Source organism: Pseudochaenichthys georgianus, unplaced genomic scaffold, assembly GCF_902827115.2.
Source record: "Pseudochaenichthys georgianus unplaced genomic scaffold, fPseGeo1.2 scaffold_514_arrow_ctg1, whole genome shotgun sequence".
Taxonomy (NCBI): Eukaryota; Metazoa; Chordata; class Actinopteri; order Perciformes; family Channichthyidae; genus Pseudochaenichthys; species Pseudochaenichthys georgianus.
The window spans coordinates 154,175-171,838 of NW_027263075.1; the positions used below are offsets into that span (position 1 = coordinate 154,175).

Below are 17,664 nucleotides of genomic sequence, written 5' to 3' on the forward strand. Positions count from 1 at the left end.
AACGTGCGTGCACACATGCACCACACACACACACACACACACACACACACACACACACACACACACACACACACACACACACACACACACACACACACACACACACACACACACACACACACCAGTAGCCCTCTACTTGCTACAAACTTAAATATGAAAAGGTTAAACTACGCACACACTCATGTCGGCTCGCGCAGCACGCTCACAGGCATAGACTGCGCACTAATGTATCGCGCACCTTGGAGGTGCAGCGCAGGCATATTGTCTTCAAGAGATGCGTAGTTCTTTTGGAAAACATGTTTTTCTTAGCCTATTTACCTCGTTAACGTAAATAATACTCATTTACATATTACATTGACATGCATTATTTGTGATTAAAATAATGGTTGTTGGTAATGAATTAGCGACCCCCACACAGATGTATGATTTCACTGCGTCCGTGGGAGCTCAGGCCCCTCCTCCCATTGGTTCCCACATAACCCTGTTTATAGGGTTAGAGGGTATCAATGATTAACTGGAGCCGCTCTGTGTAGCGCTGCCTCTTCTACTATATTTAACCCTTTGGATTTACTCGCACACACAACGATAGTTACGGCTGTAACTACGGTTCTATGAGTCCCGGATGACCGCCAGAGGCGGTGCTTTAGCACTGGATATGTCCATCGCGCGCATGCGCAGCTCGAGTACCAATATCAACAAAGTCACCTGTGACCCACGTGACACCGGCTATATCAGCCGGTATTGTCAGAGGATCTGTTCCCCGAATCTTCTCGCGAGCACACAATAATTCTGAGTGACAGGGAACTCTGGCGGTCATCCGGGACTCATAGACCGTAGTTACAGCCATAACTATCATTCTATTTCGTCCCTACTGACCGCCAGAGGCGGTGCTTTAGCACTGGATGACCTATACCAACAATGTCATGAAGAATCCAAGCCCTTGCTCACCACTGGAAGCAGCGGAGCTCGGCAAAAGGACCACGCCCAAAGAATGGGGAGTGGCGACATTGACCTGATGACAACTGGAGAATGTGCCAGAAGACGCCCACGACGCCGCGGCGCAGATGGTCTCCAGGGGCACCCCCAGGGCACAGCAACTTTGATGTGCCGTACTCCTGAATGTCAAAGCGTGCCAGCTGGGCAGGCTGATCGAAGTGAGTTTGTGGAAGGACCCCGGGCGGGAATGCCACATTTGCCCAAAGGGCAACGCCTGAGAGTCTCACCTCGGGCATGTATTGTTTATGGAGAGGACATGCAACTCCCCGACTCGCTTCCCTGAGGCTATGGCAAGCAGAAATGCTGCCTTCGTGGGCAGCCACCTAAGCCCCACCTGGGCCAGGGGCTCGAAGGGAGGAGATGATAGGGCATCCGGCAGCAAGGGCAGGTCCCAAGCCGGAGCCCTCGGGGTGCAAGGGGGACGTTGCCGTAAAGCCCCTCTCATAAAGAGGGACACCGACCTGTGGCACCCCGCCGTGGCGCCGTCGACCCGAACATGTCGGGCAGAATCGCAGCCACATAAATTCAGAGTGGAGTGAGAACGTCCACTATCTAGAAGGGACTGTTGTCTAAGCAACAATGTACATGCTGTCCCCAAGGAACACGCACATTCTTGACCCCCAGTTGGGGTAGAAAGTGTGTGAGTGCAAGCTGCACGGCCCGAAGCTCTAGCACGTTGACCCGGCGCGCACCCTGCTGGGCAGACCACTGACCCTGAACGGTCCTGCCCTGCCGCACTGCACCCCCCCCTGAGAGACATGCACCTATGGTGATGGTCTCCTGGCGGGATGGGATGGCGCCCATGGGCACGCCTACCAGGAGATAGGCCCTGCCCCTCCAGCGTGACGGAGAGTGGAGCAATGCTGCGACACCCTGACTTCACTGTGCCTGTGCCACTTGGCGTCCAAGTGAAGGCTGTTCAGCCACATCTGCATGGGGCGCAACGACAGCGGGCCTAAGGGCCCAGCGGCCGAGGCAGCTGCCAGTCTGCCCAAGGGCCGGAGGAACTGAATATAAGGCACCCTCTTGCCCGGCCCACGTGGAAGTAGGCATCCCTCGGTTGGGAACCACTCCACCTGTGTGTATGCAGTAGTCAGCATATAGAATGGCAGCACCTTCAGGAATCTGTTGATTCCTCTGAGGTCCAAGATCGGGCGAAATCCGCCGACTTTCTTGCTCACGAGAAAGTATGCCGAGTAGAACCCCCTGGCTAAGCAGAGGGTCTTACTGGGTTGATTGCGTCCTTGGACAAAAGGACGGACAACTCTTGGCCCAGAGGTAGGGCCCCTGCAGGATCGCTGACGACTGTCAATTAGACCCAGCCGAAGGCTAGGGGCCGGAGCTGCGGTCCGTACCCCTGGGTTAAGGTGAAAACCACCCAAGGGACGGAAGTACAGACTGCCCAGAAACTGAGCTGCTGCTGGGAAAGCAGCCGCCGACCACCCCCGGGATTTCAGAGCCCAGCCCCCCGGACCCTGGAGCATCCTGGGGGGTTCCGGTAAGGCTCTGGGGCACGAGGCCGCCTGGAAGGCGGGCGACATGGGGCACGAAAGTCATTGGGAGGCGGTTGAGTGGGCCGCTAAGACCTCTGCAGACCACCCCTGTAATCCGGCGGCTGAGTCCGGCGGCTGAGTCCGGCGGCTGAGTGCGGCGGCTGAGTGCGGCGGCTGAGTGCGGCTGCTAGAGCGGCCCCTGGGCCTGCTGGGAGTGGGCACAGGTCTGCGAGGACCCGAGTGCTGCTGCCTGGTCTGCCTAGCTTGGGCGGCACGCTCCAGTGCCTCCAGGGCAGCTGATCTAAACAGCTCACCCCCCCAACCGAAGGAGGGGGGGGGGGGGATCATCCCCCTATCGGCAGCTAGCCGATCCACTTTAGAGGACAGCCTGTTTCTAGTCCTTTTATTGGGGGGAGCACACAGCCATCGCTCCCTCAAGTCGCCGGGAACGGCCGAATTGATCTGGAGGAGGACGTGACAAGGAGAGGTGTCTGTTGGCTGCTGCCAGACGTTCCACCTCAGTGATTTGAGCCACTCTGAGCACCCGAGGCATGCAGCTACAGCTCATGCAGGCGTTTACCGTGAGAACCTCCCTCAGATGCTCGAATTTCGTCCCCACTGACCGCCAGAAGCGGCCGAGGCAGGAGGGGCAGCGGTCGTGGCCGTCCTCGGGCTCAAGAGAAGCCATACAGGTGCTACATGAATGAACCATTCTGTAGGTAGCCAGATGCAGTATAACCGGGAGCGGGTGCGGGAACACAGCCTTCACCAGCTACCTGCTTAACAGAAAGAGTAGAGACGCGCCGCTACTCGCCCAACAGAAATAGGGATGTAATTACCCCCACGTTACCGGCAGAGGGAGCGGGAGCGAGATCACTGCCTTCACCTAGCTGGATTAGTAAATAAGGCAGTTTACCAAGAGCGGGGGCGAGAACACTGCCTTCACTGGCTGAGCTAGAGGCGAGTGCCAGATGCAGCGTAACCGGGAGCGGGTGCGGGAACACAGCCTTCACCAGCTACCTGCTTAACGGAAACCAGGCAGTTTAGAGTCTACCAGGAGCGGGGGCGAGAACACTGCCTTCACTGGTTAAATTAAGACGAATGCCAGATGCAGCGTAACCGGGAGCGGGTGCGGGAACACAGCCTTCACCAGCTACCTGCTTAACGGAATAAACAAGGCAGTTTAGCGTCTACCAGGAGCGGGGGCGAGAACACTGCCTTCACTGGCTAAATTAAAGACGAATGCCAGATGCAGCGTAACCGGGAGCGGGTGCGGGAACACAGCCTTCACCGGCTACCTGCTTAACGGAGAAACAAGGCAGTTCCGCGTCTACCAGGAGCGGGGGCGAGAACACTGCCTTCACTGGTCGAGTTAGAGACGAATGCCAGATGCAGCGTAACCGGGAGCGGGTGCGGGAACACAGCCTTCACCAGCTACCTTCTTAACAGAAAAAACAAGGCAGTTTGGCGTCTACCAGGAGCGGGGGCGAGAACTGCCTTCACTGGTTGAGTTAGAGACGAATGCCAGATGCAGTGTAACCGGGAGCGGGTGCGGGAACACAGCCTTCACCGGCTACCTGCTTAACGGAAAAACGAGGCCGTTTGGCGTCTACCAGGAGTGGGGGCGAGAACTGCCTTCACTGGTTAAGTTAGAGTCGAACGCCAGATGCAGTGTAACCGGGAGCGGGTGCGGGAACACAGCCTTCACCGGCTACCTGCTGAACGGGAAGAGTAGAGCGGTGCTACTACTCGCCGAACAGAAAAAGGGATGTAGCTACATCCGCATTACCGGTAGAGGGAGCGGGAGCGAGAGCACTGCCTTCACCTAGCTGGGTAAAATAAAGAAGCTTAACAGTATACGCCAGACGTTAGCCGAGCGGCTGCTGCTAACGATCAAGCGAGATCAAGTCAAATAACACACATGTTTTAGACCAGATAACTAGCTTCTAAAGAATAGAATAGCACAGAGCCGTAGTTACAGCAGTAACCATGGCCAGGGCTCACACGGCATCTAACCGTAGTTACAGTAGTAACTATGGCCAGTACTTACATGGCTTAGAATGGTAGTTACAGTCGTAACTCTAGCCAGTGCTTGCACGGCTTGGATACTTACAAAGCATAGAGCCGTAGTTACAGTAGTAACTCTGGCCAGTATTTGCACGGCTTGGAACCGTAGTTACAGTAGTAACTATGGCCAGTACTTACGGCTTAACCCCGTAGTTACAGTATTAACTATGGCCAGTACTTACACAGCTTGGAACCGTAGTTACAGTAGTAATTATGGCCAGTACTTACGGCTTAGAACCTTAGTTACAATAGTAACTGTGGCCGGTGCCTAAAAGTGTCAGCCAACGGCTGCCCACTAGACAATATAATATTGGGAGGATGAAATCCTCCTTAATGGCCATACATGCAGAGCACACGGCACACACAGTGAAGATTGTTCTCTGCATATCGTCCTAGTGCTAGGAGTCTAGTACTAGGAGCAGTAAATACCACGATATAGCGCTACTGCAACCATACCATGCGTTTACCGGGAGCAGCAGCGAGAGCACTGCCCTCACCGGCTGAGTTAAATAATGAAGCTTAACCGTACATGCAAGGTGTTAGCCAAGCGGCTGCTGCTAACAATCAAGCAACCAGTCAGAACACAATGTTAAGACCAGATAATTAGCTTCTAAGAAAGAGAACAGCCCGCATAGAACCGTGTCTGGTTACAGTAGTAACTGCACATGCCGAGCACACAGCACCCGCCGTGAAGATGTTCTCTGCATATCATCCTAGTGCTAGGAGTCTAGTACTAGGAGCAGTAATACAACGATCTAGCGCTACTGCAATCAAACCCTATGCTACAGGGAGCGGGAGCACTGCCCTGAGTTAATAGTTAAGCTCAACAGCAAGGTGTTAGCCAAGCGGCTGCTGCTAACAATCAAGCGACCAAGTCAGAACACAAATGTTAAGACCAGATAATAGCTTCTAAGAAATAGAAAGTACTTACCTTACTTTCTGCATCTAAACGAAAAACGGGTTTAAAGTATGACCCTCTGGGCTTCCATACTAAATTGAATGAGGGACGCAGCCAAAGCTGGGACTCAAATGCTAATGATAGCTCGGGCACAACGCCACAAGCAGAACTTTCAAAAGAGCATAAGGGCAACTTTATTTATTTATTTTTTTTTAGATATTGATGGGTGAAAGTCATTCATCAACTTTAGTATACACTTTCAAGCTTTTAAAGTTTATAACCTTGAGATATATAATTAATTTTATATAAATAATAATGATTTTCTTTGTGATATCTGCTTTCAGTTGTGAAAAATGTGAAGAATGTATTGTACCATCTGTTAGTCTCTGATCTGTGTCTCTCTGCAGACGCCTCACTCTGACAGCCACAAGAAGAACAGCGTCCGGCACAAACTGGTGTCCCTCACCCTGAAGAAGAAGTCCAAGATCACTGAGGAGGTGAGGGACACGTCCTCTCTGACGGGGTCATCTGTAGGTGGCAGGTAGCAGAAGTACAAAAGTAAAGTGTGATTCTCTTCAGGTCACAAAGCGCCTAAACGATGGTGAGTATGGTCTCCACGGCAACAGCATGCTGGAAGACAGGCCAACATCCAACCTTGAGAAACTTCACTTCATCATCGGCAACGGGATCCTGAGACCAGCACTGAGGTACACACACACACACACACACACACACACACACACACACACACACACACACACACACACACACCACACACACACACACACACACACACACACACACACACACACACACACACACACACACACACACACACACACACACCCAAATGTGCACATAAATGTTTCTCTTCAGTGATCGACTTGTTATGTTAAATGTTTGTTCACTCATTGAAGGATAATAAGTCATTTCCTGTACTGTATGTTCAATTTGAGACATTTTTGTGTGAAATGGACATAGGTGCCTCGTGTTTAAAATCTAAATGCAACACTGGTCTATTTTGACGTTGCACTGTTGAGCCAGTTTTATCGTTTTAAGTACATTTGAATCACTTTCCAACGTGTTTGTCAGTTGGAAATTAGATTCTACATACAGTATGTATCTGTCTGTATATTTGTATATACACTGTATACATGTAGATTTAATATAACTTCTAACCTGATGCGTGGGTGTGTGTGTGTGTGTGTGTGTGTGTGTGTGTGTGTGTGTGTGTGTGTGTGTGTGTGTGTGTGTGTGTGTGTGTGTGTGTGTGTGTGTGTGTGTGTGTTTCTGTGTGTGTGTCAGGGATGAGATCTACTGTCAGATCTGTAAGCAGCTGAGTCAGAACCCGTCTAAGAGCTCTCACGCTCGCGGCTGGATCCTCATCTCTCTGTGTGTCGGCTGCTTCGCCCCGTCAGACAAGTTTCTCAAGGTCAGCACACTTTTTCATTTTATTGTCAATTTAAATATACAGAAGGCAGACATCCTAAAAAACATATTTTCTTATCACTGTCGGTTTGTTTTTGTAATTGATCCTCTCCATCTACAATTCAAGAGGATTACCTTTTTATAGCTTAATAAGGGTATATGCAGGAATCATTACCATTAATTTATTATCTTTTAAAACCCACGCACTATTGGACAAAGTGTAAAGCCCTTACAGAGTGTAAAGCCCTTACAGAGTGTAAAGCCCTTACAGAGTGTAAAGCCCTTACAGAGTGTAAAGCGCTTACAGAGTGTAAAGCCCTTACAGAGTGTAAAGAGCTTACAGAGTGTAAAGCCCTGACAGAGTGTAAAGCCCTGACAGAGTGTAAAGCGCTTACAGAGTGTAAAGCCCTTACAGAGTGTAAAGAGCTTACAGAGTGTAAAGCCCTGACAGAGTGTAAAGCCCTGACAGAGTGTAAAGCGCTTACAGAGTGTAAAGCCCTTACAGAGTGTAAAGCCCTTACAGAGTGTAAAGCCCTTACAGAGTGTAAAGAGCTTACAGAGTGTAAAGCCCTGACAGAGTGTAAAGCCCTGACAGAGTGTAAAGCGCTTACAGAGTGTAAAGCCCTTACAGAGTGTAAAGCCCTTACAGAGTGTAAAGCCCTTACAGAGTGTAAAGAGCTTACAGAGTGTAAAGCCCTGACAGAGTGTAAAGCGCTTACAGAGTGTAAAGCCCTTACAGAGTGTAAAGCCCTTACAGAGTGTAAAGCCCTTACAGAGTGTAAAGAGCTTACAGAGTGTAAAGCCCTGACAGAGTGTAAAGCGCTTACAGAGTGTAAAGCCCTTACAGAGTGTAAAGCCCTTACAGAGTGTAAAGCCCTTACAGAGTGTAAAGCCCTTACAGAGTGTAAAGAGCTTACAGAGTGTAAAGCCCTGACAGAGTGTAAAGCCCTTATTATGGGTCGAATGGTGAAGATGATTGAGCAATCAGGACCACATTTTGAAGTTAAGAATGTGAATGAATATCTTTGTGAGATCATCTGGCCTCCGCTGTGGTGTTGAGCCCCAGTCTTAGCCCTGTATTTCCCAGCCAGCCACATATGCCGTCTGAATGCTACCTCAGGAATTCATCTTATTTTCGGTTGTGTTGTTTGCTATTTGTATGTGTGCAATTTACAGCTTTTGTGTTTTGTATTTTTACCTCCAGTACCTGAGGAACTTCATCAGCAGCGGGCCGCCGGGCTACGCTCCGTACTGTGAAGAGAGGCTGAGACGGACATTTGTCAACGGAACGAGAACACAACCTCCGTCCTGGCTGGAGCTGCAGGTTCACACCCATCAGAGTTATTTCGGAAAATAATGTGAAGACGTCAAATGAAAGATAGTGGAAACATTAAGTTCTGGAATATTTTCCAGGCCACCAAGTCGAAGAAGCCCATCATGCTGCCAGTGACGTTCATGGATGGCACGACTAAGACGCTGCTGACCGACTCGGCCACCACAGCCATGGAGCTCTGCAGTGCGCTGTCCGACAAGATCAACCTGCGGGACCGCTTCGGCTTCTCTCTCTACATCGCTCTGTTTGACAAGGTGGGCCTCGAAACCTTAAGCCCCCTCCGGTCAAACATCTATTTGTTCTCACCAGTGTGGGATGAACAACTGAAGCCTCAGGCACTCTCTGAGGATGGACGTTTCATTGAAGCAGGGGCATCTAGGTTCAACAAATCTTTGAAGATATTGTATTATTATAGGTTGTTTTAAAAAATATATTTAAATTAGGAAGAAGGAGTGTAAGTTAACTAACACATTTTAACCTAAGCAAGTTTTCAATATATTTATGAGTGATTTACCCCTTACACATATATCATATATCCTGAAGAATTAAGACAAAATGTTCTCACTGGCCAAGTAAAACTGAAACTACAATGTTTTGAATATGTTTATTGACACATTTGGTATGGCAGTTAAACATAGCATACCATTTAGCACTGGAGGAACTAACCCAGCAGTACACCCAGGTAGTCTCAGCCTCAGCAGTGATGAATCTCTGCAGGTCTCGTCTCTGGGCAGCGGGAACGACCACGTGATGGACGCTGTGTCGCAGTGCGAGCAGTACGCCAAGGAGCAGGGCGCCCAGGAGAGGAACGCCCCCTGGAGGCTGTTCTTCAGGAAGGAGATCTTCACGCCCTGGCACAATCCCGGGGACGACCAGGTCGCCACCAACCTCATCTACCAACAAAGCGTCAGGGGGGTGAAGTTCGGAGAGTACCGCTGCGACAGGGTGCGTCCTCATTTCTTTGATTGAGGCTTATTCACTTTGTGGCTGAGAGAAAAGGAGATTGATACAACTCTCATGGCCGCTTAGTATGAAGCTAGAGTCAGCATCCAGGTAGCTTAGCATAAAGACTTGAGCTATGGGAGCTAGCTTGGCTCTGTCACACATTATGAGAGAGTTCCTCTAACTCTCAGAAGACAACAAATAAGTGTTTCCTACATTTTGAATTATCCCTCAAATTAGTTTTTCAGAATATAAACTAGGGCTTAATATAGTAGTCCTCTTTCTTTCCTCGCTAAGGCATCGTCCTACCTTAGCGAGGACGATGCCCTTTTAAACAAAGTGTAGTTGACTTCGTCACTTTGGAAATGTTTTATTTGTTTAAAAGGGCATCTTGAATATATCATGAAACAACATATAAGAATAAATAAACACAACATAATAAATATGTAAACCGTGCACCAGAAAGAACCCAGACATTGGTCTAAAGTACTGAGTTCTCTTTACCTGCATTCCCCTTGCCGTCACAGTGTTGTTTGCTTTCAGTTAGTGGCAGCTCTATTATAGCATGATGTGTCCGAGCTTCCTCCCCACAGTGTGTCTGTCTGTGTCCTCAGGATGACCTGGCAGAGCTAGCCTCTCAGCAGTATTACGTAGATTACGGTTCAGAAATCCTCCTGGAGCGCCTGCTGAGCCTCATCCCCTCCTACATCCCCGACAGAGAGATCAGCACCTCCAGGACGGTGGAGAAATGGGCTCATCTAATCATGGCTGCTCACAAGAAGGTGGGAGCAGTGTCCTGTGGTCATCTCACAGGTTCAGCCAGGCTGCCAGGAAGCTCTGTCAGAGCTATGGTTCAGACTGGAACTTAAACCCAGAACTGATCAAATGGATTACTGTGAAATGTTGACATCATGTTTTCTCAGAGGAGAAATCCTACTCTCTTATCATTTCGTCCAGAAGTTCAGGCAGCTTGTCTTCTCAGTGAAATGTCTGCTTCCATGTGGAACTCAGATAGGGAACATACAGTAGTTAACGTTACAGCTGCTGGAGCACACAGAGCAGCCAGCCGTACGACTGTGTTCTTGTGAGAGAGGAAATACATTTAGCTTCATAGGTACGTGAAGATATACCCACAAATATATCTTAGAGTTTTCGGCTCACAGGGAAGTTATTTTTTGATGCAAGCTAGTACTCATCAAAGGTATCTGTTTGAAATATTAAAACGTCTGCCTGACAGAAAAAAGGCTGGATTTGTTCAACTTCACTGGTTTCAGATGAATCCATTGATTTGTATTGAGATAAGAGGTACTTTATTGATCCCAAAGTGGGAGATGTTTGCGTTGCAGCAGCATAACAAACAAAACAAGGTATTGTACATAAGTAGACATAAAAGAGTAGAAATAAACAATACTAGAGATTAAACTAGAATTAAAGCAGCATTAAAAAGTAGAAAATATACAGTAGACTGTGAAGATAAAACATCTATAAACTCTGACAATAAAACATTATTAAATGAGAGGAAAAGGCAAGAAAGGTATAGGCTCATGTAAGGATGTCCTTAAAGCAAACGTATCTAAACTGCAAATAAAAGTGTCTCATTTAAATCCAACATGACGGTTTCTTCATATCCACACTGTACATACTGGAGGTATGTCCATCGGCAAATGAAACGTCTTATCTCTCCTTCTTTGAACATATTCAAAGAGGAAACTTGTCTCCATGTTTCTCAGGGCATCTACACCCAGAAGAGGTTCGACCCTCAGAAGGTGAAGGAGGAGGTGGTGGACTTCGCTCGCCACAAGTGGCCTCTGCTGTTCTCTCGCTTCTACGAAGCCTTCATGTTCTCAGGTGAGAATCTGCAGCCTCCTCGTTCACGCCTGGCCACAGATCCAGCAACAACACGAGAGAACAGCTCACCTCGTTCACGCCTGGCCGCAGATCCAGCAACAACACGAGAGAACAGCTCACCTCGTTCACGCCTGGCCACAGATCCAGCAACAACACGAGAGAACAGCTCACCTCGTTCACGCCTGGCCACAGATCCAGCAACAACACGAGAGAACAGCTCACCTCGTTCACGCCTGGCCGCAGATTCAGCAACAACACGAGAGAACAGCTCACCTCGTTCACGCCTGGCCGCAGATCCAGCAACAACACGAGAGAACAGCTCATCTCGTTCACGCCTGGCCGCAGATCCAGCAACAACACGAGAGAACAGCTCACCTCGTTCACGCCTGGCCGCAGATCCAGCAACAACACGAGAGAACAGCTCACCTCGTTCACGCCTGGCCGCAGATCCAGCAACAACACGAGAGAACAGCTCACCTCGTTCACGCCTGGCCGCAGATCCAGCAACAACACGAGAGAACAGCTCATCTCGTTCACGCCTGGCCACAGATCCAGCAACAACACGAGAGAACAGCTCACCTCGTTCACGCCTGGCCGCAGATCCAGCAACAACACGAGAGAACAGCTCACCTCGTTCACGCCTGGCCGCAGATCCAGCAACAACACGAGAGAACAGCTCACCTCGTTCACGCCTGGCCACAGATCCAGCAACAACACGAGAGAACAGCTCACCTCGTTCACGCCTGGCCGCAGATCCAGCAACAACACGAGAGAACAGCTCACCTCGTTCACGCCTGGCCGCAGATCCAGCAACAACACGAGAGAACAGCTCATCTCGTTCGAGAGGAGCTGTCGGCAGGCACATTCTTACATATCAGTCTCTATCTTCCAGCACTCATTTCATATTTATAAAAAGACATCAATAACATCAATGAGATATAGATTAAAATAATAAAGACATTTAAATATGACTCCTCCGTCTCAGGTCCCGCTCTGCCTAAAAACGACCTGATCGTGGCCGTCAACTGGACCGGGGTCTACTTTGTGGACGAGCAGGAGCAGGTCCTCCTGGAGCTGTCCTTCCCAGAAATCACTGCAGTTTCTAGCAGCAGGTGAGGCATGCTGGGAGATGTAGTCAATACACAGTTCACGTGCTCCTTTGGAAACTCTTTCCTTCCTTTCCTTCCTGCCGTCTCTTTCTAAGTTTCCCTCTCTCTGTCACTTGCTTGTTTCCAATTCTTCATGTTGGAATTATTTTACTTTATTTCCTTTACAAATTATCTCCCCCTAGAAATTCCTCCGCTATTTCTTTCTTCTTTTAACAAAAATGTGTTTTTGTTCAAATACGTTTTTTAGCAAATGCAAAATAAAGAGATTAAAATCATAAAATGTGAGCTTTGTTGTAAAAGACTGGCAGTCAGTTTCCTACAGAAAGCTATTCACTGACATCATGGCGCTTTAACCGAACAAGGTAGTTCTCTGCTCCGAGTGCTACACTCCTGGTACTCGATGGGTTAGAGCAGAGCACACATTCCACTGTGTGTGGCCATCAAAGAGGGGTTCATCCCTCCCAATATATATATTTCTTTATAACAAACCGTGTTACAATAACTACTGACTTTTCCCAAACCTTAACCAAGTGTGTGCCTAAACCTAATCAGTCCTTCATTGCAGCTGGTCAGATCAGGGAAGCTTTTATATTTGAATTGAACAGTTTTGGAATGATGCTGACCTGCTGTTCAGAACATGCTGATATTAGTCACACAGGTGATGATAATCAAAATATGATCTCGTCCTTCTTTCAGGGGAGGGAAGCTACAGAGTCAGAGTTTCACTCTAGCAACAATAAAAGCAGACGAGTACACCTTCACCTCCAACAACGCAGAGGACATCCGTGACCTTGTGGTGACCTTCCTGGAAGGTCTCAGGAAGAGGTCCAAGTTTGTGGTTGCGCTGCAAGACAACCCCAACCCCCGTAAGTCCTGAACGTTTTATCATTTTGTGTTTCCTTAAAATCCAAGAACTGAATAGGAAGAGTCAAAGTTCATGTAATCTACAGAAAATTCAAAACATCCTTTTAAGTCTGTTTCAGATTCCTATAGATTATTATTATAAAGAGTCAATTCAAACATTGAAACACATTGAAAGCATAGCACTCGCTGCACACACACACACGCACGTACGCACGCACACACACACACACACACACACACACACACACACACACACACACACACACACACACACACACACACACACACACACACACACACACACACACACACACACACACACACACACACACACTCATACTTCTCCCCTGAGTATACATACAGTAGGTAGAGTTAGGGGTGGGCAATATGACGATATATATCGTCGTGACGATATTAGGTCTCCACGATATGCTTTTTCAGAGATATCGTCCTATCGTGATAAAAAAAAAAAAAATTTGAAAAAAAAAAAATAGCGGGAGGGGAAGAGGCTCTCCGTGCGCGGCGCAGGGGGCTATGACAGCGGACGGAGAGCCTCTTCCCCTCCCGCTCCCCCAGCCTCACCTACTGATTTTGATTTCAGCATATATCAAGCCCGATCGATTTCACAATGTTAGCGCACCTCTGCTTGCGTTCAGTCCGAGTTGTTTGACAAGCTCCCAAAGTCCCCGCCCCCTTTCTTTGCAGCGAGCAACCATAGGGCAGGCATTTCATAAAGGGGCTCCTTATGAAAAGACTAGCAAACGGTGGAAAGACATAACTGACGCGGTGGCGTTTTATGTTTTTCCCTTCAGTTATGCTAAAGTCTTTTATTACACTTCAAGTCTACTCTAAAGTTTACATTTTAATTATTTGGCACTGACTTTTCCTCATTGATGTTTTATGTTTTACTTAGTTAGGTTTTACCCTCCTTTTCATGTTTATTGATGTTCACTGCTCACTTGTTCATTCAGGGATTCATTTCTGAAATAAAACCAGCTTGAAATGCTATGTTGGTCTGTTACTCCTTTTTGTTTTAGTTTCTGTTACCTTGTAGGTGCTTGTTCTGTTAAGTAACTTGAAAAATAACCATAATAACCGACATGAAAAAATATCGTGATATATATCGTCTATCGTGATACTGCCTGAAAATATCGCCCACCCCTAGGTAGAGTACAGTAGTAATCAGTAATATTCTTTTTTCCACAAGCTGGGGAGGAGTCCACCTTCCTGAGCTTCCTGAAAGGAGACCTGATCTTGTTGGACCAGGACAGCGGAGAGCAGGTCCTCAACTCTGGTTGGGCACACGGTGTCAACGGACGGACCAATCAGAAAGGAGATTTCCCAGCTGACTGTGTCTATGTCCTGCCATGTATGACCCGACCGCAGCAGGAAATAGTGGTGAGAAAAAACACCAACAAGCTTCTGGTGTCAGAAGGAAACTCATCTTATTGCTCTGACTTCCTCCTCTCAGCTTTACATTCTTTCATTTTGTTGACACAGCTCTGTGTGCAGGATGCTGAAACGTGATCTGCTACATGATCCAAATCTTTGGTATGTCCAACGTTAAGTACGTGGCAAACGCTGGAATAAAAACATTAGTCTGATATTTAAATCTCAGTGATCTAAAACAAAGCAAAATTCCAATCCACTGCATATTTATATAATGTGTAAACCTCATTTGTGTGCTACTAAAAACGGTTTGATTATTACAAAAATACAAAACAGTATACTTCACATTACAGTAAGTTGTTGCTTTTTTATATTAACAGAAGGGAATTTTCCCTCTAAGCTGAGATATGAAATGTTTCTCTGTCCTGCGTGATGAACAAAGTGAGACACAGTATTTGTGTTTATTTTTAATCTGAGATTTCAAGCATTGTGAGTGATTTCCTGTGATGACATCTGACTCTTCCTTTTTGTTTAAAGACACCCAAAGTCACCCTAAATGAAATGTTCTGTCAAATGAAAGTAATCTTATATTATAATATCACACCACCCATCAGGCGCTGGTAACCATGACACCGGACCAGCGACAGGAGTCAGTTCGGGTCTCACAGAACCTCATGCCGGAGAGCGACGACAGAATGAAACCCTACACACTGGAGGAGTTCTCCTACGACAACTTCAGGCACGCACGCGCGCGCACACACACACACACACACACACACACACACACACACACACACACACACACACACACACACACCACACACACACACACACACACACACACACACACACACACACACACACACACACACACACACACACACACACACACACACACACAGGGATTAAAAGTATATACTATATATATACTTATGTCTTTTATATTCAGGGATTGTTCTGACCTCTCTGAAACAACTTTTAGTGTGGACACCATTATCTTGAATTATTTTCGGTTATGGAGCACCTCAGGGATCAGTGCTCAGCCTTGTATTTATTTTTTGTCATCTACCTTTTAGTCAAATCATTCACAGGCATCATTTTCATTGACATGCACAATTATATATTTGAATAATAGCACACAAGAGAGATTGTGTATCTGGAAACTTCCTGTTGGTAAATTCACATAATTCAGAAGTAATCACTGCTCCAGACCATCACACAGAAAGTGTTCTGACACCTGCCACTCGCTAGTCTCATTAATCCCTGTCAATTGATTAAACGTAACAAGCCACTTGAACACAAATATACCAGTGTATGTGTTTGCCGGATCAAGGCTCCAGTGTGTCTCTAGTCGTCAGATATTCCCCTCACTCGCTAAGGTAGGCAGGAAATACATCCATACATCCACTCTGCTTTCAGTCTGCCTGGTAAAGGCTGGTAGGCCAGCTGCTAACTGACAACCACGACAAAAAATGTCTTTCTTCCTATTTGTACGTTTGAAATTGTTAGCCATGTCAAAAAGAAATGTTTTTTTAATTTACAAGCATTTATGTTTACATGTCCCAAACGTCACTTGCTCTACCAGGCCCCCTCCCAAACACACCCTGAGCAGGGTGATGGTCACCAAGAATCGTGGGAAGGACAAGATGTGGAGCTGCACCAGAGAGCCTCTGAAGCTGCCGCTGCTGAAGAAGGTGGTGAACCACGAGGAGCTGGCCCAGGACGCCTGCATGGCCTTCATAGATATCCTTCAGATGGTTACTGTCCCCATCGTTTCAACATGCAGCTGTCTCCTGAAGCCAGGTCAACTTACTCAGGCTTCTGTCAGGCATCTTGTTCTAAATATGAGAACCCTGGATAGCTCTAAACCAAGTGTACATTATTAACCCTGTGTTTATCAATTCAGCTTTTACAGGTCAAGAGGCAGGTTTTTAACAAACAGTATTTTCAACTTTAAGGAGACCATAATCTTTATGCATCACTTGATATTGCTAAGTAACGTACTGTATGTCTACATTTGCATATATTTAGGCTTTAACTGTAAAACTAATTTAATAAAAAGCAGCAACCTAAGAACATATTACAGAAATCAAATATAGAAGGTTTAAAGTGGACCTATCATTAAGATTAAGATGAACTTTTATTAATCCCTCATGGGGAAATTATTTCTCTGCATTTGACCCATCCTAGTGTTAGGAGCAGTGTGCTGCCATTTTGAACAGCGCCCGGGGAGCAATGTGGGGAACGGTGCCTAGCTCAGGGACACCTCGGTAGCACTTGGTCTTTCGGGGACTTGAACTGGTGACCTTCCAGTTCCCAAGCCAAGTCCCTATCGACTTCGCCACCACCGTATCATGCTATATTTGAATAATATATTGTAGGGCCATACCAATATAAAACTTACCAAACAGATCATGCATTTTAGCCATGCTTCATTTCGCTCTATTTGCTCTTTTTTAGCCCTGTTTTTGCAAGCGCTGATTCTGTGAGAAGTCTTTTTCGCTGCTTTTGTGGCAGACTACAGCGCCACCTACAGGCCTGGCATATGTACTACAGCTACTACTATATATAGGCGGAGCTCCTCGTTCCTGACGTCAGATAATTTTCAAATCGGTATCAGTCTGTATCAGATCCGGTGCAGCCCCGTTTTTAGAGATTTGGGTATGGAGGAAAAGAGAGAGGGTTGTGTTTTCTGACACTTGGTGAGTTCCCTGACACACCGGGGACACATATTCATGTATGAAAGATGTACAAAAGTGCATTTTGCATGATAGGTCCTTTAGGTACTTTATTGAACTTCCTTTTTAAAAATCTTGAACAAAGCCTGCTGCTTACAGGTGAGGCTCACAGTGTTGGTCACAGCACGTGACTCACTTTTTTTCATGAGCACATCAATTCAAGAACTCGTAGTCCAGCGCTTGTTAGCTACTCTGAAATCCCATCAGCATCAAAGCTTGACCACGAGATTATCCTCGTTATTTTCTTTACCTAATCAAACCGAACATATATAGTCAGAGTTTTTTCTATTCTGGACATTGAAGGTTAATGAACAATGAATGTAAAGACACGCTCTTGGTCTCATATGTTATCATGTCCCAGAGGTGGGAGTAAGTCCTACATGTGCAAGTCATGAGCAAGTCTCAAGTCTTGACCTAGTCCCAAGTCACTGTGGTGAGAGTCAAGTCATTGCTCAGGTCAAGCAAGTCAAGTCAAGTCATACGAAATTCTGATGAATAAGCCCAGTTTATTTAATTTAATTTTCTGTTAACACTAGAACCGCCAACAGCGTCAGCACCT

At 47.1% G+C, this 17,664-nt stretch overlaps 1 protein-coding gene across 1 annotated transcript in view; it reads left to right on the plus strand.

The window, feature by feature from the left end:
- LOC117442973 (unconventional myosin-VIIa-like) overlaps positions 1 to 17,664 on the plus strand; it is a 90,981-nt gene that overhangs the window by 52,413 nt on the left and 20,904 nt on the right. Inside the window, exons 26-38 of the mRNA XM_034078934.1 lie at positions 5,862 to 5,951; positions 6,034 to 6,161; positions 6,760 to 6,886; positions 8,087 to 8,206; positions 8,296 to 8,469; positions 8,933 to 9,160; positions 9,772 to 9,939; positions 10,888 to 11,005; positions 11,991 to 12,117; positions 12,811 to 12,980; positions 14,186 to 14,376; positions 14,982 to 15,106; positions 15,953 to 16,110. Of these exons, the coding sequence (XP_033934825.1) occupies positions 5,862 to 5,951; positions 6,034 to 6,161; positions 6,760 to 6,886; positions 8,087 to 8,206; positions 8,296 to 8,469; positions 8,933 to 9,160; positions 9,772 to 9,939; positions 10,888 to 11,005; positions 11,991 to 12,117; positions 12,811 to 12,980; positions 14,186 to 14,376; positions 14,982 to 15,106; positions 15,953 to 16,110 (1,924 nt within the window). The remainder of the gene's footprint in view (positions 1 to 5,861; positions 5,952 to 6,033; positions 6,162 to 6,759; positions 6,887 to 8,086; positions 8,207 to 8,295; positions 8,470 to 8,932; positions 9,161 to 9,771; positions 9,940 to 10,887; positions 11,006 to 11,990; positions 12,118 to 12,810; positions 12,981 to 14,185; positions 14,377 to 14,981; positions 15,107 to 15,952; positions 16,111 to 17,664) is intronic.